General features: G+C 49.8%; 1 protein-coding gene across 12 annotated transcripts in view; it reads left to right on the forward strand.

Annotated features, from left to right (window-relative positions):
• The window catches only part of LRRC74A (leucine rich repeat containing 74A), a 47,332-nt gene extending 28,282 nt beyond the window's left edge, over positions 1-19,050 (forward strand). For 5 of the 12 annotated variants that reach the window (XM_047864692.1, XM_047864699.1, XM_047864702.1 and 2 more), the window contains 8 exons: positions 273-354; positions 4,888-4,973; positions 5,404-5,598; positions 8,805-8,900; positions 11,912-12,058; positions 14,366-14,473; positions 14,611-14,693; positions 17,046-19,050. In XM_047864692.1, the coding sequence (XP_047720648.1) occupies positions 273-354; positions 4,888-4,973; positions 5,404-5,598; positions 8,805-8,900; positions 11,912-12,058; positions 14,366-14,473; positions 14,611-14,693; positions 17,046-17,070 (822 nt within the window). In that variant the 3' untranslated portion in view covers positions 17,071-19,050. The remainder of the gene's footprint in view (positions 1-272; positions 355-4,887; positions 4,974-5,403; positions 5,599-8,804; positions 8,901-11,911; positions 12,059-14,365; positions 14,474-14,610; positions 14,694-17,045) is intronic. The other 7 variants (XM_047864695.1, XM_047864697.1, XM_047864694.1 and 4 more) reach the window with 6 other exon arrangements.
• Positions 19,051-21,483: the final 2,433 nt, after the last annotated feature.

The following is a 21,483-nucleotide window of genomic DNA, read 5'->3' on the forward strand; positions in this document are numbered from 1 at the left end:
GAATGTTTAGGGAGCTGGTGAGTGGCTGAACTCTGCCGATCCTGACCAAAGCGCAGCAGAGGGAGGGCTGTTTGGATGGGACTAGACCCTCCTAGCAGTCACCGACGGTTAAAGAAAAAAATGCACAAGAAGTCATCTTCAGTCTAAAAACTCTAGTCCACCCGATTTTTGGTGTGTGGGAGCCCTCCATCACAACGCCCTGCGATAAGAGAGGTATTTGCGGTCACATAAAAGACAAAAATCACCTCTCTCTGCACCGTTTCTCTCTCCAGGCCAATTACCGAATTAAGACACTGGATCTCAGCCACAACGAGTTCTCTGATAAGGGAGGAGAACACCTGGGGCAGATGCTGGGTGAGTCCCCCACGGGGGGAAGGGGCCAGCCTAGGAGAGGGCACTCGGCAGACAGTCACCTGTCAGAGCTGCATCTCCTGGTTTTTATTGTTATTGAACGTTCTGGTTATAAAAAGTGATGTAAACCACACCCCAAATACATTTAAAGTGGAGCGAGCACCTAGATGCGGGAAGTAAAACTTTAAAATGATTAGAAAAACAGGGGTGCCTGGGTGGCTCAGTTGTGGCTCAGGTTATGATCTCACAGTTGATGAGTGTGAGCCCCGCGTCAGGCTCACTGCTGTCGGCATGTCAGTGCAGAGCCCACATCAGATCCTCTGTCCCCCTCTCGTTCTGCCCCTTTGCCACTCATGCTCTCTCTCAAATAACTAAACAAATAAAACATTTTTTAAAAACTATAAAATGACTAGAAAAACATAACTTGCTGACCTCAAGGAAGCAAAGGATTATTAAATATGCACAGTGGGCACAAACTGTAACAAAAAATGATTCATTTACTTGACAACAATAAGTTTAAAACTTATTTATGATAAAAGATTGGGCAATGTTAAAAGATAAGCGACAGAAAATAGATACTTGCAGTATTTGTATAATATAAAAAATTTGTCTTTAGAATATTGATAAAAGATCCTACAGATCCATGACAATGATAAATACTCCCAATAAAACAATGGTCAAGGCCTATGGACAGTGAAAACAGAAAGCCAAATTCCTGAGCTCTTTAGTAATTAGAGGAATGCAAAACAAACAAAAAGATTCCCCTTGTCATCTACCGAAGCTGCAGAAATTTCAAGTGAGAGAACATCCAGTGAAGTAAACACAAGGGAGAAATAAGGACTCTCTGAAGCTGCTAGGTAAAGGCACTTTGGAGATTAGTTTGACAGTATTTAGTGAAATTAGAAATGTATTCTTTGATATAGCAATTCACCTGTGCATGTCTCGAAGCTCTCACACGTACGCAGAGAGAGATGTCCGAGGAGGTTCACTGCAGATTTGTTATAAAATTTCAAGAAAGAAAGAAAGAAAGAAAGAAAAGAAAGAACCTAAGTGTTCATTCCTGGGGAAGTTAGTAGGGGGGGGTGGTCATTATGAGCAAAGGAGATGCTACTTTAGGTGGAGGAGTGAGAAAAAGCCCTACAGGGAAGGTGGCTTTTTGCTGAAACCTGAATATCAAAGAAGAGTCAGCCATGCTAAGTTCCAGAAGCACAGCATTCCAGGCGGAAAGAACAGACTGGGGGGGGGGGGGGGGGGGAACCCTGTGGCTGCAGCAGAGCAGGGGAAGGGAATGGAAGGAGGAGGTCACCAAGGTGGCCTGCAGCCGCTAAGGTCGGGCTTTGTGGGCCATGAGGTGCATGAAATCTGGATTTTATTCTCCATGTGCTGAGAAGTCATTGAAGGATGTTAATGCAGGGGAGTGACATGGCTTGATTTGCAGTTCCTCTAAGGAACTGTTTTGTGAAGTTTTACACAGTTTTATGAAGAACACAACTGAAGACAACCAGACTCTTAAATACAGAGAACAAACTGGTGGCTGCCAGGAGCAGCAGGGGGGCGGGGGGCGGGGGGGGGGCGAGGAAGGGGGGGCATGGGTGAAATAGGCAAAGCAGATTAAGAGGTACAAACTTCCAGTTCTTGGAGATGAAAAGTGTAACATAGAGAATATTGTCAACAGTACTGTAATAGCATTGTTTGGTGACAGATGGTGATACACTTACGGTGGTAAATGCTATGTATAGAATTGTTGAATCAATACATTGTACACCTGAAACTAACATAACATTGTATGTTAATGACGCTTAAAAAAAAGAACGGAAGAAGGGAGGCCAGTTAGGAGGCTAATGCCGTAGTCCAGGCAAGACAGGACAATAGCTGGAGCTGAGGGAGGAGGTAGTAATAGAGAGGAGTGAATGGATCCAGACTTACTTTGGAAGTAAAGCCAAACCCACTTGCTGATGTGCAGAACGAAGGAAAGGGAGAAAGATAGATGCCTGGTTATTTTGTTTCAGGAACTGGTTGGAGGAAAAACTCAGGGAGTAACAGGTATGGAGGGACATGAGTCAGGAGCCAAAATTCCCATTTTGGCCATGTGATGTTTGTGTTGCCTGTTTGACATCTACATGGAGACACCTGATTTGTTATATGGGTTTAGAGCTTGGTGAGCAGGTCAGGACTGGAGATACGCATCTGGGAGTTATAGGCATTCCAATGCATTTAAAACCACAGGGCGAGATGAGATCCTGGCAAGGAGTGTGGATAGAGTTGAGAAGGCAGCCGTCCCATCGCTGCCTGGGTCACTCTGACACTTTTAGGTGTACCAGAGGTGGGGAGGAGGAACCTGAGCAGGAGTGGTCAGTCAAGGAGGGGGAAGGTGAAGTATCCAGGAGCCAAGTAAGGGATTCTTTCAAGAACGGGGACATCTTCGGCGGGGTCAAGTGTTGCTTAGTGGTTAAATAAGATGAGGTCAGAAAAGCGACCACAGGACTCGTCAACATGGAGATAATTGGTGACCTTGACAAGTGCCATGAGTGTGGAGACCCGCCCCCAGGGGGTAGAGTTGAAAATGGGACGCAAAAAAGTGAAAGGCAACGTGGGCACCTGCAGAAGCCCCACTGAGACAAGGCTGCGCCAGAAAGATGGGTGATTTGAGGGCAGGAAGTTTCCCAAGGATGGAAGATCCTGATAGGAAGGGAAGGAAGATACGCGTCTGGGGAAGGAAGAGGAGGTGGTGGCAGGAGCAGAATCCTTGAAAAGGCTGGCAGCCACGGAGACTGGAACCGACAGGCAGGGCGCAGCGCTAATAGAGCGAGGAGAAGGAGCGAGCATGCGGGGGCGGGGAGTCTGTCCTGTCAGGAGGGGGGAGCTCTCCCATCTCTCTGCTGCCGCCCCCTCAGTGATGTGTGAACAGCACCTTCCTGGAGAGAGGGCTCAGGCCGGCAGGTTTGAGGGAAGGAGCAAGTCTGCAAGCATTATGGGGCAATTTGAGTCCATCTGAAAACTGATTCTTAAATATTCTAAAACTAAATTTTAGGGGTGCCCGGCTGGCTCAGTTGGAACCTGCAGTTCTTGATCTCGGGGTTGTAAATTCAATCCCCATTTTGTGTCTAGAGATTACTTAAAAATAAAATCTTAAAAAAAAATCTAAATTTTAAAACAACTTTTTTTCTAATGTTTATTTGTTTTGAAAGAGAGAGAGAGAGAGAGAGAGAGAGAGAGAGCGCACATTTGAGCATGCCCCAGGAAGCTGGGGAGGAGCAGACAGGGTCTGAAGCAGGCTCCCCGCTGGCAGCACAGAGCCTGATGGGCTCCAGTTCACAAACAGCAAGATCATCAAGAGCTGAAGTCGGTTCCTGAGTTCAAGCCCCGCATTGGGCTCTGTGCTGACAGTCCAGAGCCTGGAGCTTGCTTCGGATTCTGTGTCTCCCTCTCTCTCTTCCCCTCCCCAGTTTGCACACACACACACACTCTCTCTCTCAAAAACAAAAAAACATTAAAAAGGGAGAGAGAGAATGAGGGAGAGGATGAAGGCAGGAGAAAGTTTGTTCTCAAAATAAGATATGGTGTTCACTTTATGCAAAGTAGCTCCTGGTTGTTGACACAAGAGACCCACAACCAGCACACAGGGCACTGACCATGGAGAAGAAAATAGAGTAAGGCATCGTCCTGGGCCTGAGGGTTGAAGGCCATGCCTCCCACCCAGTAAAACGTCAGGAGTGCTTCAGCGTCTTTCCAACAGTGTCCTCAGCATATCCGCCCTCCCCAATAAAAATAACGATGTTGATGTGTTTCCACATGATGTTTTCCCCAACCCTCCGCAGCACATAAGGAAAAATATTTTTAAGTTAAAAAGTTCTATGCAAGTTAAAACGTCTGTGCAAGTCAGCTTCTAGACAAGCCTGATGCTGCAGCACTTACAAGTGATAGTGTCCCGAAAGCTTTCTGGAGCCACCTCTGCTCCTGAAGTTCTCCAGGAAAAACACATCACGTGGGGTCATATGCCCTGCCCACCACAGCCTCCCTCCCTAAATACAACGCCTGTTCTCCATGCTCTCTCTTCCTAGTTTAATGGTTGCACAACATTCTACCAAATGGATGTTTATTCTGTACTTTACCCTTCCCCTGTGAGTCATGAATGTTACTTTTATAAGTGATGCCATGATAAACACCTGATAAATCACTCTTCTCATATCCTGCACTGTCTCCTTAGGAAGAGCCTCAGGGTGATATTGCTGTGTGAGGGGGCTCACACAGTCTGATAGCAAAATGTCTGTGACCACCTCACATTTGCCAAATTGTGGCAATTTGCTTGCCCCCTGCGATACGGGAGTATGATTATTTGACTACATTACTGCCAACACTGGGAATCATCTTACAATTTGGGGTTTAAATGAATAATGGAAAAATTATTGCCCCAGCGTTTTACTTTGAGTGAGTATTGAGTAGTCCTTATTCCCCAATGTCATGGCTATCTGTCAGCTCTGAGAGTGGGTTCTCTGGGATTTGGGGCATGCTGAGATGATTCCCTCCCTCCTCTAGCCCTCAATATAGGACTCCAGTCACTGGATCTGAGCTGGAATCAGTTCCACACACGGGGAGCTGTGGCCTTGTGCAATGGTCTCCGGGTAAGTCTCTCTCTGGCAGTGGTGTGTTGAAACCAGTGAGGATGGTCAGGGTTTTGCATCCCACCATCTTGAACCTCTTCCTCATGACCCCCCTGATGAGTACACACTGAGCTCTCATCAAGTGCTTTCACGTTGTTAGCATCCCTCCCCAATTCCTGGATGTGCCTTCTTCTTTAGGATAAATCCTACTTCAGCAGATTCACCTTGCTGGTGTCATCTTTGGGGATACTTCAAGAGGGCAGTTTAAATAAGGGGTAAAGAATGACCAGACTCTGACTCCCCCCACTGGGAGGGATCTGACTGAGCTCTCCCTCCTGGGGACCACTGAGCACCCAGTCTGGATGGCAGCAGGGGAGAGAAACCAGGGCCTCTTGGCTGGGTGAGTCACATGCAACCTTGATGCTGGTGCTGTTCTTTTTCCTCCCCGGAGGCTAATGTAACCCTGCAGAAACTGGATCTCTCTATGAACGGCTTTGGGAACGAGGGGGCTACGGCCCTGGGAGAGGTCCTCAGGCTCAACAACTCCCTGGTCTACATAGACGTCAGCAGCAATGACATCAGCAACGAAGGAGTCATCAAAATCAGCAAAGGACTGGAGTTCAATGAGAGCCTCAAAGTTCTGAAGGTAAAGTCTTTACTTAAGCTGGGGATGGGCCACTTTGTGTGTGTGTCCGTGTGCATGTGTGCATGCCCATGCTTCTGTGTGCGTCCGTGTTTCCATGGCACCCACGTGTCCACGCTTGTGTGCCTACATCCGTGTATGTATCTGTGTGCACACCCATGCATCTGTGTGTGTGCATCCACGTGTTTATGTGTGTTCATCTGTGTGTGTGCATCCATGTGTGTGTCTGTGCATCCTTGTGCCCATGTGTGTGTATCAGTGCGTGTCCCCGTGTCCTTGTGCATCCACGCATCCGTGTGTGGGTATGTGTGTATCTGTGGGGGGAGGGTGGGGAGAGCAGGGTGATGGAGTTGCATATTGCTGGAGAGAATCATTGGGAAAATTCACCTTATGTTTCACATGTGCGTAGGTTCTTGACTGTCTCTCTCCTGTAAACCTAATGTCACCCTCTGCTGTCACCAGGTGCATGATGTCAACTCCTAACCAGTCTTCCTTCCTCCCATCTGGGTCTCCTCCAGACTCTGCTTCACTCTGAAGCCAGAGTGTGTGTTTTGAGCATAAGTCTGACTTCCACCCACCCCCCCCCATCTAGTCCCCTCCAGCTTAGACTCCCCACTCCGTGGCCTCCTGTGGTGCAAATCCAGTTCTCTCACCCCGGTGTGCTTCTCCAGCCTCAGTTTACCCCATGCTCTCCCTTGTTGTCCAGCCACGGCCTCGGGGGTTTCTTTCAAGATTCTTCCTTACACTCTCACTTCAGTGACTAGTTGACTGGTCACCTCCACTGGTGTGAGAGCTTCCTGAGAGCGAACACTGTGTTTGGTCCTGCCCATTACTATTCCCCCGGGCCTAGCTTAGTGCTGGGCCTATAGGAGATGCCTGATGAATGTCAGCTAAGTGAATGAGTGGATCCACCTTTCATTTTAAGTTGATTGGCTTATAGATGCTAATGTATAACATGGCAGCTCCTGGGTCGTTGGAAAACAGAAGAAAGATGAGGACTTCCACTACCGGTTCCCCTTTCTGGGGCTCCTGCCGTGAGCCAGGGGCAGACAGGTGGTTTGCTGCTGGCTCACAGCCCGACCCTCCGACGTGCGCTCCACTAGCTCCCCTGTCAGATGAGAAAGCTGAGGCTCTGTGACTTGCTCGGGTGATGTGGCTCGAGAGGCAAGGAAGTCAGCCTTGCCAGGCTTCCCCGCTGCAGTTCAAATTCCTCAAGATGTGGGGGCGGTGCGGGAGGACCACAGGTGTGGGGGTGCTGGTGGAGAAGGACAGGAGTTAGAAATCAGCGATAGGGCGCCTGGGTAGCTCAGTCGGTTAAGCATCTGACTTCGGCTCATGGTGGTTTACAAGTTTGAGCCCCACGTCAGGCTCTGTGCTGACAGCTCGGAGCCTGGAGCCTGCTTCAGATCCTCTCTCTCTCTCTCTCTCTCTCTCTCTCTCTCTGCCTTTCCCCCACTTATGCTCGCTCTCTCTCTCTCTCAAAAATAAATAAAAACATTTAAAAATTTAAAAAAAAAAAAAGAAAGAAAGAAATCAGCAACAATGAGCTGCCATCCGAGAGGACAAGCACCTTAGAGCTGCGAAAAGGAAGTCATATTGCCAGCACTGGAGGGAGCATGGTGACTGTCTAGTGACCGTGAGAGCTGGGAACGAGGCCTGACCAGAGCAGGAGGAGGAGTAACTCAGAGAAGAGAGACTGACGCAGCCTGCCAGTGGCTCAGCCTCCGTGGAACCGTGAAGCCAAGGAAAGTGCAGAGAACCTGCATCTTCCAAGATTGAAAGGTTGCCTCAACAAAATGGCAATAGGGATTTTCTCTAATTGGTGGCGGTACTGGTGACTTTAACCTTTTTTTCTACCTCTTTTTGGATTTTTTCTATAATGACCATGCATCATTGTTTAAATGTTTAAACACGTTGTCCGGTGTTTAAATATACTTAAAATTTGTAAATGTTTTAAAATGAAAGAAAAAAAATTTATTGATTTATTTTTATTTTTTAAATAGGCTCCATACCCAATGTGGGGCTCGAACTCATAACCCCAAGATCAAGAGTCACACGCTCTACTGACTGAGCCAGGCTCGCACCCCAAGAAAAAAGTTTTAAACACACCAAGTGCCACCCTCCTTTCCCTACTCTTGGAAAAATAATGATGTTCCCAGGGAAGGGAGTCAAGCAAAGGATTCTAGAAGCTAAGCCCTACGAAGTCTGTGTTTTCGCTCTGGAATCCATCAGAGCCTGGGAGACACCTGACACATAGTAGATACTCAAAGTTTTGGCTGCCTCATCAAGAAGCCACCCGGTGGAAAGCCTTCAACAGTATTAACTAACATTCGTTTGCTGCTTACTATGTACCAAGCACTCTCTTGAATACTTTGCTTGAATTGATTTATTGGATCCTCAGAGTAGCCCTAAGTGATAGGTGCCCAGTGGCCAGGGAAATAACTCAAGGCCAGAAAGCTAGTAAGCAGAGCCACTGGGGTCTATGTTCCTTGCTGTGAACCACCACACCAAGTTTCATTGGCTCCCAGCCCCGTTGGAATAATGCCCTGAGCGCTTAGCTAAGTCCACATGGTCCCTGTGATCTGGCCCAGCCCCGTTCTGTGGCCTCGTTCTTTCTGCTCCTGCTCATGAAATGTTTGCTATTGCCCAAACACCTCTGCACCTTTGCACTTGCCTCCCCTTTGCCTTCTTTGGTGCATCTCATTCCCTCCTCTGGTCCTAGCCCTGCTTCTTCAGACCAGAATAATCCCTATTAGACCCGCAAGGCTTAGCTCCAGTGTCCCCTCCACTGTACCAGATGCCCCTTTCCTTGCTCCTGCAGTACCAGTGTGTACCTCTCTGTCACTGCCCTCACCACACGTCTGATGCCATGTGCTTGTTTGCCTGTGTCCCCCTGTAGAGTGTAAGCTACGTGAGGGCAGAGACCTTGTCACATCTGCCTGTGCATCCCTTAGCACTCAACCCAGCAACCGGCACATGGCAGGCCTCCAATAAATGTTTGCTGGATGGATGGATGGATGGATGGATGAGCAGTGAGATGGGTAGGTGGATGGATGACTGGACAAACAGACAGGGAGACAGATGCCTACAGAGGAGTCTGGGGGGAAGATAGAGATTACGATTTGATGGGAAGAAATGGAAGCCACACTCTGAGCCAGGCTCTCCTATAGCCAGCTCATCCTCCTTCTGTCTCGCTCCTCCTCCCACAGCTTTTCCTGAACCCTGTGAGTATGGATGGGGCTACGTTACTTATCCTGTCCATCAAGAGGAACCCCAAATCCAAGATGGAGGAGATTGACATTTCTGTAAGTGATTAGATCGTGGTTGCTTGCACCAGGGAGCATGCCAGGTACCATGGCCACGCTATGTTGGCAGGTGCCAACAGCTCTGTTCCCTCATGGGCCTCACACAAATACTCCATGAAAAGGTCACTCCTTCTGGAGTACGACTTGGCCTTCTCTTGGGGTCCTTTTAATAGGAGTAGCCATTCGGTCAATAACATTGTGGTGTGAAATCATTTACCAGATCCTGATGGGTCTAAGAGCAGAAACACCAGAATCAAAGGTGAGAGGCCCGCAGAACAGAATTTGTTCACTGCCACCTTTGCTGATGGACAGCCCTGGGCCCCAGAATGGTCCAGAATCATAGAACTTTTAACTTTTTTGGTTTTGATGGATTGATTGATTTAGAGAGCATGCATGAGCACGTGCAAGTGGGGGAGGGGCAGAGAGAGAGGGAGAGAGAGAATCCCAGGCAGGCTTTGCACTGACAGCACAGAGCCCAATGCGGGACTCAAACTCATGAACCGTAAGATTGTGACTTGAGCCGGAGTTGGATGCTTAACTGACTGAGCCACCTAGATGCCCCCAGAATCACAGAACTTTTAGAATCTGAGTCCTAAAACATGTGATAACTTGTATTCTTATTTCGTGACTTGGCTGACTGAGTAGAATTTGAGGGTAAGGCCCCCTGGTGGAGGAGGAAGGCCTGAGGAGGTGACTTCACTGGACCAGGTATTCTTGCCTGAATCCTCAGAGAGGTGGTAGCTGGTAAAAACAATACCCTAGACCCGCCCGCCACTTTATACGGTTTCCCTCCAAAGGGATTTTATAGGCTTCGGCTCATTTGATCCTTCTCAGGGAGGCAGGTAGAGTGCACCCATGTCCTAGAGCTGCTCAAAGCACGCAAATGTATTGTCTCACCGTCCTGTAAACCAAAGCCCAAGATCAAGGTCGTGGTAGAACTGGTTCCTTCAGAGGACCACGAGGAAGAATGCGTGCTGTGCTCCTGCCAGCTCCTGGTGGTTTGGTGGCAATCTGTGGTGTTCCTCGGCTTGGTGGGAGCATCGTCTTGATTTCTGTCTTTAGCTTCAAATGGCGCTCTCCCCGCGTGCACGTCTGTCTCTGTATTCAAATGCCCCTTTTTATAAGGACACAGTCATATTGGATTAGGGCCCACCTTAATGACCTCATCTTAACTTGATCATCTGAAAAGACCCTATTTCCTAATAAGGTCACATTCACAGGTTCCCGAGGGTTAGGACTTCAACATCTTATTTTTTTTTAATCTTTAATTATTTTTGAGAGAGAGAGAGACAGAGCATGAGCAGGGGAGGGACAGAGAGAGAGGGAGACCCAGAATCCGAAGCAGGCTCCAGGCTCTGAGCTGTCAGCCCAGAGCCCGATGTGGGGCTCAAACTCACAGACCACAAGATCATGACCTGAGCCGAAGTCGGACGCTTAACCGACTGAGCCACCCAGGCGCCCCAGGACTTCAGCATCTTTTTGATGGGAACACAATTCAACCCATAACGAGAACTTTCCCTCATTTTCCCATTTTACATACAGGGAAACTGAAACAGAGAGGTTGGATCACTTGCCCAGGAATACACAGCAAGTGAAAAGCACAACAAAGAGTAAAGCCGAGGCTTCTGCCTCCTACTCTAGTGCAGTGTTAAAAGTCTTGTTGTGTTATCTTAAAGCCACACAAATAATGACGTTTTGCCAAGATTTTAATGCCTTACAATTATATCAGTGATGATACTTGGAATATTTAAACCCAAACACCTTGGAACTCAAATAATAAGTAAAATTTGGACTTAGGTTTGCCACAGATTATAAAACATTAGAAAAACATACCTGCTTTTCTTTTCAGTCTGTCCCCTGGTCCAGTTGGTTTCTCCTTAGGGGGCTTCTCTCTACACTCATCCTACAGCTCTGACCCTGTACCCCTGAGGCTGCCTTAGCTCCCACCCCACCCTGCCTCTGGGTCTCAGTTATGTGTCCAGATTTTGTTGGCATTTGCTCTCCCTCCTTCCCCCCGCCCCCAGGGCAGGTTGGAAGGCGTGGAGTCAGGCACTCTCTTGGTGTCTGAGGGAACGTTAGAAATGGTGCTGTTTCAGCCCCGGATGGCACAGAAACCCACAAGCTGGGATCACACTGGCATTTTGTCACAGGTTCCCAAGGGTTAGGACTTCAACATCTACCTACCAGGACAGACAGGTCTGAATTAGACTTTTCCTTCTCTTTTATCATCTCTCCTGATGTAACTCTAAACAGCGTTGGAATTCCTTCACTGCTTCTAGAACTTTCTCTAGAATATCTACAAATCAGGTTGGGGGAAGCCGTCAGCCCTTTAGCATGAGTTTCATTATTTGAAGTGGCAGATGGTCAGAACCACATCTGAGGAGTGAAGCAGGCTGACTGAACCAGTGAAGGCCCAGTTTGGTCAAACACTGCTTCATAGACCATGTCTTCTCCTGTGGCCTATAACCCAACTCTGAGGGCACTTCCAAAAGGGGAGTTCCCCATGGGTTTTGAGCCAGGACAGGGTGGTTGGAATGAGGGATGCTCGTCCAGGGCACCTGCTCCCAACACCAACACTGGTGTAGAAATGGACATTTTAGGACATTTGCCTCAGGACCAGTCTCCTAACCCCTTAGCTGTGTCTCATCTGTCCCATGCAGACACCGATGCTCGCCATCTAAGAGCAGAGCCGAGCTGACCGTGTGTGACACAGGCTGCTGGCACTCGACTAGGACATCAGATCACACTCATGTGCAAACTTTACAAGTCAAATCACAAGCCCTAGGAAAGATGAACTCTCCCAGTCTAGAAGCAGCACTGCAGAACAAGCTGGAGAAGACCAAACAAAAACAAACAAACGAAAAACAAAAAACGAAAAAAAAAACCTCTCTGCCTTTGGCTTGGATGGGGCGCCTGGTCTGCAGGGGGGTGGGGGATGGGCGTGGGGGTGGAGATGTTTCAACAGCGGGCGATGCCTTCCTCACGATGGGTCCCCTCTCTCCCCTCCTCAGAATGTGCTGGTGTCTGAGCAGTTCGTAAAAATATTGGATGGGGTGTGTGCCATCCACCCCCAGCTGGACGTGACGTACAAGGCAGTGCAAGGCTTCTCTGCCAAGAAAGAGCTGCTCTTGTGGACAAACCCCATGAAACTGATCCAGGTGAGCCCTTGCTTTCCTCTCAGAGACCCCAAGGACCAGCGTCTCCCCTCCCCCGAAGTGTCTGCACAGTCCTCTCTGACAAGGAATGTCTCAGACATGGAATACTCCCTGTGGATGTTGGGTCCCCTCAGCAGGAAGAGGGGATCTGGGATCTGGGTGAAGAGGGAGGGGCTTGGAACAGGATGGTTTCCACCAGCCAGGCTCCTCCACCTGTTAATGTGCGGCTGAAGGCAAGTCGCTGTGCTCTCTGTGCCCCGTCTCTTCACCTGGAAAATGGGCATAATGATACGACTCACCCCGGGAGGGCTGCTGTGAAGATTCAATTCTACAACACACAAGAAGTGCTTAGAGCAATGCCTGGCCAATAATAAGCGCCCAACAAATGCCAGCTCTTTCCAATAGCCAGTAAGGATGCCAAGACACCCCTGTGGTGAAGACAGTGGTTTGGTGGCTCCAGCTAAAGTGGGACCCTCAGATCCTTTATATCTAGTGGTGACCTGCCCCTGGTTCTAGTCTTAGATCACAGGAGGCAGAGAAAACCGTGGAAATGAAAACCCAGACAATTTTAGAGCTGCCAGGGAGCTCCTCTGGTCTGACCACCTCACAGAGTAGCGCCCAGCCCAGGCTGGTGTTCCCATGCCTGGCTCTCACTGGAGGCAGAGTTGACGGGGAAGCTGGATACAGACCACTTGCTACCTGGGGTGATACCCATGCAGATGCAGATTCTAGAGGACGTGTGCCGCTGGGGCTACCTCCTGCCCCTTGGTTGGTCTGCTCTGTGCCTCAGTTTCCAGGACTAAACAGAAGAGCTCTGCATGGCAATTATTGTGTGGAAAGTTCTAGAAGGCAAGGGGGGTATTGAGTACCTTCACAAGTCAGATGACATCAGATGGAACCGAGGGGACACCTGTTTTGCAAGGGGAGGAAGATGATGCAGGGAATAGGAATGGAGATCTCGGATGGAAAGCAGGGGCCCCACCCCTGCTTAAAGCAGCATAGAAATCTCTAGGGATCTCATAAGAATCTCAGATTAGAAACCGAGCCAGATATGCAATGTAAAACACAGTCCTTCCCCTCTGGGGAGAGGGAACAGGCAACAATCTGGTTGCAAAGATGGGACAGATGCAGTAACTTCTCATAGAAAGCATCATACGATAAATAATAAATGAGTGACCAAGGCAACAAATACCATCTGAATCCAGATTAGAGGCCACTGTGGGATTAGGCAAACAGAAAGGGACATGTCCTGGGGAAGGGTCTTGAAGAGCAAGAAAGAATTCAGGTCAGTGACAGTGACAGGGAGGGAGTTCTGGGGAGAGGGGGTTCCCACTAGCAGAGGAGCAGAGCAGGGTGCACACAGTGTGCTTGGGAGATGGGAACAGAACCATGTGGCTCCAGCAGGAGAACCGTGTGGTTCCAGGCTCCTGCAAAGCCTGGAAGTCAAGGCTACCCAGAGAGGCTGGGGCTAAATGTGGCGGTCCTCAGATTCTAGGCTCAGGGCTGGGGTTGGATTCCACAGGGAGCGGGAGCCAGCTACAGTTGCTGAGCAGTGGGTAAGGTGAATCCGGTAGGACCAAAGAGTAACCTTTCAGGCAATGGGGAGGGAAATAAACTGAAGGGGGTAAATATGAGAGTGGGAATGCTAATGAAGGCACTATGGTAGTATTCTCCATGTGCTAACTAGTATTCTAGAATGGTGCCTTGCCTGAGGATAGCAGTGGAAGTGGAGGGACAGATGTAGGAGATCCCCTAATGGAGAAGCTCCAGGATTTGGTAAATGGCTGGGCACATGGTGCATGTGGGCAAGTATGCATATGTGTGTGTGTGTGTGTGTGTGTGTGTGTGTGTGTGTGTGTGCTGGGAGAAGGGAGGCCTGTGATGATAGGAGAGAGCCAATGACAACTCCAAAACGTCAAGCCCAAGGGACTAAAATAAAGGTGGTGACGCTGCCACCACAGGGAGGTCTTCTGTAGCCCCACCCTCTCCACCTACCCATCCCCCCTGGTTCCCGGAAATTCAGCCCCACAAGATTTCCCCCTGTTTCTCTGCACCGGCTCTCACTCAGCTCCAGGCCTGTGCACGTGCAGGTTCCTCTGCCTGGAACCCCCTTCTTCCTGTCCTCAGTGTCGTACTCATTCCTACTCTTTCTCTAGGTCTCTATTCAAGTTCACCTCCTTGGGCCTGCCAGGTCTGGGAGCCTGGGCCACCTTTTGGCGGAAGGTGGCAGTGGAGGGTGGGGATGGGGTGGGGTGTTAATAGATGTTACAAAGTCAAGTATTTGCTTCCGGTGTCTCCGGTTTCTCTCAGAGCTATGCAGACCAGCACCAAATCACGGTCATAGACTTCTTCAAGAGCTTGAACCCTAATGGAAAAATGATGATGTCTGTGGGTGACTTCCGGAAAGCTATGATACAGGTGTGCTGAACCCTAGTGGCAACAGCCAGTGTGGGGTGTGTGTGTGTGTGTGTGTGTGTGTGTGTGTGTGTGTTTAGGCCTGGGAAGGGGTAGGCAGAGAGCTCCATTGACTTTGCATGTTCCATCCACTTCTTCAGCAGGACAAGGTCCCTATGAACCTGTACCAAGTCAGGGAGCTGATAAAGAAGCTGGCTGAGAAGACAGGCATGGTGAACTTCAGGTCAGTCTAGGCCCAGCGCCCATCTTATCCTGCTTCTGCCCCAGGCAGGCCCCCAGTTCTCTATAAGGCGTCCCGGTGGTGTCTACATTTGATCAGGTACAGCCTCCCCTGAAGCAACTGGCCGCGCCCTCCCTGGCTTCCGAGGCTGGCCCCACTGTCTGCCCTCCTCCTCAACTTCCAATTCACCCTCCCAGCAGAGCTGCAGCCTCAACCGTGTGCTGTTGGCTGTGGGACCAGATTCTGGGGACACAGTGTCAAAGCCAAGTAGGAGGGGACGTAACAGAGCACGTGGGTAGGCCCTGGCGTGGTGAGAGGTCTGTGGCAGGTGCCTGGGTAGCTCAAAGAAGAGGATTACTCGGGCAAGAAGCAAGTGCGGAAGCGTGAGCCTCACGTGGCTGGGAAACTGCAGCCACTCAGCTCTGCTGTGGCCTAGGGGATGATGCCGTTGTGACTTGGGCTCAATTCCTTAAAGAGACAGGAAAGGGCCTGTGTAACAGTAAGAACTGTAAGAACACCTGTGAGCCCCTACCTCGGGCCAAGCACTCTGTGGGGTCCCAAACCTGCCCAGGTGCCTGACGCTGTCATCGCCCATATGTGGCCCAGGTGCCCGGCACTGTCATGACCCATATGTGGCCCAGGTGCCCGGTTCTGTCATCACCTGTACACAGTGAAGGATGAAGGCTCCCAACTGACCCAGCAACCTCTTGTCTTAGACGCCAGTCCTTAGGGAGCTCTATCAGAGGGACCCCCCTCTGGTCCTGCCCCCCGAGCCTCCCCACCCTGTACCTCTGTTCTGTGCCCTCTTCAATACTTGCCACGGGGAGAAGCCAGGGCAAAGATAGGAAAGGCAGCCGGACGCATCTGCACACCTTGCTTCTAGGGAGGGGGCAGCTCTTCACAGGGCTCTTAGTCTCCAAGTCTTTACAATGGGGTGTAACCACAGCACCCAAGCGGCTTTGTAAGGATAGAGTAGGGACAATGTGCGTAAGAGGCTGGCACACGTCACCCAGCAAGGGGGCTCGTTCTGAAGATGTCTCAGGCTTGCACATCCCCCACACCGCATCTCTGTCCTGAAACTCCCCACCTGCCCCCCCTAAAGTGGTGCTTGTTGTCCTTGGGAAGCTGGTGGGAAGTGCCCAGGCAGAGGCCAAGAGACCAGGTTCCAGGTCCAGCAAACCCTTCAGCTTTGCAGATGAGGTCAAGTGGCCATCAAGAGGCAATACTGGGGTCTGGGTCCCCGTGTCTTGGGAACTGAGGGGGCGGTCTCTCGTGAGCACCTCAAATTGTCCCTCAGCTCTATTCTCATTGAAGAGCAGAGCGGTCATTTTTATTGTTGCGTGAATTTTTTATTTTCATTTTTGTTACAAATAATATCTACTTGCAAAAATTCTAAATCCACAGACGTATAGCAAGAAGAAAGTGAAGGTTCTTTTTTTATCTCTTCTCCACGGTACATGCTGCCTCCCATGAACAGTCCCAGCGCACATTTCCATGCCTTTCCCATACTTGCCATCGAGTGTGCATGTGTGTGTGCACACGTGAGTGTGTGTGGTGTCGTGGTTTAAAACGTGGGCTCTGAGGCCAGACTGCCTGAGTTCCAAGCCCAGCTCCACTCCTGTGCAAGTTACCCAATCTCCGTAAGCTTCAATTTCCCCATCTGTACCGTGGAGCTAATAATAGTACCCATGGCATCGGAGCTTTTGAGGAGTAAATGGATTAATGCCTATAAAGCATTTAGAACATTACCTGGCATGTGCTAGGCTCCGAGTACACATATGTTTTATTATACATTATTGTACCCTCACACTGACAAACACACGGTTTCTTGTTTATCCTAAATAGAATCATGCTATCACGTTCCTCTGAATTTGCTCTGCCTTCCAGTATGTCTTGGCAATCTTTCCGTGTTTGTGCATTTAGATCCATCTCAGTCTTTTTTAACTGCCGCGTGCTATTTCATAGCACAGAAGTCTCCTTATTTATCTCATTGTTAGGGACATTTAAATTATTTCCATTGTTTTGCTACTACAAATAATACTATAACCAGCATCCTTTTGTAGATGGTGTTTGCCCACACATGTTTCTCTAACAAGGTGGAGCGGATCCAGGGCAATCTCTGGGCCAAAGGGTGTGCACATTCTAAATTTCAGTCTACTGCTAAACCCTTCCTTGCCAATGGCAAAAACCGATTCTTCTGCCCCCTCCCCGGGCTGACACCAAAACTTACCCATGTTCAACCCTCCTGCTGCGATGGGTTTACAAATGATCCTGCTTGGATTTGAGTCTGCCTAAACACTCCCTTCAATCAGGCGGCATTGGCACTCAGCATTATCCCCTTACCTTTCCAACCAGTTTCCTAAAAACAGAGAAGCGGTAAGCAACAAGTCTGGTCTGAAAAGAAGTCGCCGCGACGGAGAGGTCCTGGCAAGTCGATTGGTGGCATTCAGGAGGCGAAGATCTGTTCTGAAACCTCCGTAGACAAACACCAAGGCCAGACTGCGAGCGAGCCAATAAAGTCTGCCTGGGTCCCCATGTCTCTGGGCTGCAGGTGGCGTGCCCCCGCCCCCCCCCCCCCCCCCCCCCCCCGCAACTGGAGCAGCGCCTTTGGTTTTGGCGACCAGCAGGGGGCGCATCCTTGATGGCCTTAGTAGGAGCCTGAAGACAAATTGGGAATGCAATGGCGTTGCTAGGCAGCAGGAAAAGAGCAGTGGGGGGGGGGGGGGGGGGTGTTGGAGATCAGTGCACAAAGGCAGTCATCCTAGTAAATGTAAACTGTATCCAGGAGAGAGATTTTGGAGACGCGGGAGGCAGTGGAGAGGGAGCAGATGCTCAGGAACAAGGACGTGGGGCGGGGGGGGGGGGGGGGGGGGGGGTGCTGCTTTAGAAGCAAATGCTGAGGGGTCATGTGGAGAGAGCCCAGGATGGGAGACAGAGAGACCTGGCATGTAGTCATAGCCCGGCGCCACCTCGCCACCTGAGCGTGGAGCCTTACACTTCCATCGGAAAAAAGTAGGACAGCCGAAATTAAGGCTTCCCAATCTGTTCTGGGAATCTACTGTTCTACATTTCTTTTTAAAATTCCTTGGAAGCTAAGGAGACACGAATTGCTGAGCACAAGAGCAGGGATAGTCAAGAACAGCATGCGCTGAGCAGGTGCGGGGATGGGTAACTGGCGGGTTCTGATTAGCCCCGCCAGTCGTCTCTGTGGATGCACAAGGGCAGGGACTGAATCACGCATCTCTGTACCACCGCACAGTGCCTGACACATAGGAGATGCTCAATAAAGACCTATGAGGTGAACAAACACATTCACCTGGCAATTTTGGGGGGCAAGTGGTGGAAAAGTGGGAAAGTTTGGGGGTGACCAGGAACCAACCCTTTAGAGCCCTGATGTGTGACGCATGCTGAAACGGCATCTCGGAATCCAGTCACTGCCTTTGGCTTTCCCTTTGCTTCACCAGGGCTGGAGCGGAGGCTGAGGCCTCTCTGCCCATGTGGCAGAATCATTATTTGAAATAATTTATACCCCCTCCCCGCAGTGCATTTTCCCCTTTCCCTTCCTTATTCAAGGTCTTAGCCTGAAGTTGAATTTCCATTAATTGGGTGACAGAGGGGCTCAGAGTCAAAATTAGGATAATAAGAGAAAATAAAGAAATGCACTAAGGGGTTCGTGGGCTGAAACTCACATCTCTCATACTTGTCAGGGTATGTAGATGTCTTTGACTCCACAAATAAATCGAATCCCCTTAAAATCAGGAGCCGTGTCATTTAGGTTTATTGTAATCTATAAATTTCCCCCCACCAAGTCTCTTGTCCAATAGCTGCTGGTGTCTGGGTGGAACCCTGAGGATTATGAAGCCAGGGAGTATCAAAAATTGTGGACTATGTTATGGATCAATAAAAACAGCAAAGTTTTCTCCAGATGCTTTTAATGTATCTCTTGCATAAAAATGAAAGGCAGCAATTTTCTGATCAAATGTTATGTTTTGTTTGGGTAGCTTTGAGAAAATTATGGAGATATAGGGAAGCTAAAATCCACCCCCTCGCCCCCAATCCTCCAGGCCAACCCTCAACATTACCAATCCCAAGAAAGTGAAGGACGACAGAGTCAAAACCTGCCTGCAACAGTCTGGGAACCTTCCCAAAGTTGGAGTAATTCTGACTAGTGGCCACTAGGTGTCAGGTCAGCTTCAAATTCCTGGTGAACACACCGCTTCCAGATCCTTACAGAAAGCTTTGCAGCCTTTGTACTTTCTGTGATCTCCCAAACTTCTGCCCACCACCCCCCAAAAGCCCGACACATGAAATCTGAGCCCGGGAGTGTCCAGCAGCCTGACACTTGGGCAAACCTCTCCAACGCTCAATGTCCTCGTTGTGAATTGCGGTTTCTAACAGGGAACTTTGCACCCGTGCTGTGAGGCAGAAAATCAGGGGTGGGCGGGTAAAAACTCCGTAAATATTCAGTCCCCTCCCCCAGTCAGTCCACCCTGGAGCCCGGCAAAACCGCAAGAGGAGACAGTGTTTCATTTGGATAGGACTGCACGAGGAATTCATCCTCTATCAGCTTGCCCAGTCTGGAGGCTGGTGGGCGGGAGCTGCAAGCCCAAGGTGGAGGTAGAGGAATCTTGCAAAGTAGGAGAGGCCAGCGGGTCAAAATGACCCAGAGGCATTGGACTACGTGCCCAGCACTGAAGGAGGTCAGGCTGCAAGCGAGGGAATCAGCACCTGGCTGTGCCCCTCCTAACCTGCCCTAACTCGGTGAGCGTCATGTGGTAGCTTTTTGTTCCTCACAGAAACCCGGTGCAGGAAGAGTTTATTATCCTATTTTACAGTTGGGGAAACGGATGCATGGAGAAGTTAAGCATGTCACTCAAGCTTTCTTGCTAGTAAGTGGGGAGGCGGAGATTCAGGCCCTAACAATATAGCTCTGGCTCCCTGGGGTCTTAACCACTGTGCTTCCCTGCCCCCTGCGGCTTCTGTGCAGCAGCTCCACATCCAGACCGGGAGTTTAAATGCACTTACTCTGTCTACACTGTCTACAACAGAGTGAGGAACAACTAGATTGATAAGCAAGCACAAGCTGCAGGCCAGGAGGGAGGCAAAGGCGGAAGATACTGTTCTAGTGTGGCTGATTGCTGAAGGTCAGGTTGACAGGCCGTCCCTGCTCCCAGTATTGATCAGAAATTGTGCCAGGGGAGGTAGGATGGGAGGACAGAAGGAAGCACATGGAAAGCTCTGTGCACCCGCGTCATAAAGCAGTTAAGCATACGGGGTTCTGGCACCGGACATTTTGAGGTTTGAATTGCGCCTGGCTTTTCCACTTAGCAGCTCTGTGACTTTGAGCCAGTCACTCAACCTTTCTGAATCTGTTTCCTCACCCGTCAATAGAAATGATAATGGTCTCCCCTCCCCCACAATTTAATGAGATTGTGCCGAAGAAACCCAAGGCCTAACATACAATAAGTGCTTCCTAGAAGGATGACCTCATCACAGTGGCTTTCCTTTCCGAGAGGTGGGGGGAGGGGAGGCCTAGGTCCTGCAGGGCACAAGAGGGGCCACACCAAGCAGCCATCTTTGAAATATCTAAGTACTGGGCCTTTGAAACATCATGGGAAGCATTCTCATCTCAGGGTTTGGTTTAAGGCTTGCATCAAATCAAAAGAATTCGTCCAGAATCTTAGGAATTAGAGGGAGGAGGGCGGACCAGGGACTAGCAGCGCCATGTGGACAACGCAGGGGACACGGTAAAGAGCTGGCATTTTTCTTGGCTGCTGAGGTCCGAACCCCTCTTCCTGGGCTGGGAATGCCTCACCTCGGGGGAGGGGTGGCTGTGACTTGCAGCCGGGACCTAGGATCACACCTCCACCAGACGCTCAGAACGAGAATCCAGAGCTAGCATCCCCAAAAACCAAAGGCCACAGTGAATTCTCTCTAACAGCTGCAACACGGCAGCTGGATGTGTGGCCTCAGAGCGGTGGCGAGACTGATGCGGGAAACACAGGCAAATGAAAACTTAATTTCCCTTACGACCTACAGCCCATCAACAAGTCCTTGACACAGGCAGAGTGACATTCGCCAGGAACTCTGCTGCCTCAATGCGATACTTTGCTAAAGGCAAAAGGCAATCTTAGCCTACTTCCCAGAATCCTCTAAGTCTACTTTAACATATAAAAATTCCTTTAGAAACTCCCTTTATCTCTACCCCCCCCCAATATGTTAACCATTATCCTCCAAGCATATAGCCCACTGACAGACATCTGAAGGGCCTCATGACTGTTTACTAAACAGTAATAACTGACCTTTTCCTAACAGCAGCTAGCCCCCTCAGAGTCCTGGAAACCTTGCTTCCCAAATACCTTGGAGAATTACTCTATCCCTAACCCCCTCCCAACCTGAAGGAATATATTCAGTCACCCGTCACAACCCAGCACAGTTCTTTCTGCCCACGGGTCCTGTCCCCGTGCTTTAATAAAACCACCTTTTCGCACCAAAGACGTCTCAAGAATTATTTCCTGGCCGTCAGCTCCAAACCCCGACATTTCCACATCAGTACTGGTGGGATGGGCCAGGATACAGAACCCGCGGCTCGGCGGGGTGAGCTGCAGGGTTGCTGTGTGGCCACAGTGGCAGCTGCAGTGTCCTCGAGGGACCAGGCTGCTTTGCCAAGCGGGGGCTCTGGATTGGTTTTGTTTTGATTTGTTTTGTTTTAAGCAAAAGAAAACAATGATTGGCAAGGCAAGCCTGCGACCTAAATCCTGGCTGCGGACCAGTGGCCTTGAACTACAGGAAG

This window comes from Prionailurus viverrinus, chromosome B3, assembly GCF_022837055.1.
Source record: "Prionailurus viverrinus isolate Anna chromosome B3, UM_Priviv_1.0, whole genome shotgun sequence".
Lineage (NCBI taxonomy): Eukaryota > Metazoa > Chordata > Mammalia > Carnivora > Felidae > Prionailurus > Prionailurus viverrinus.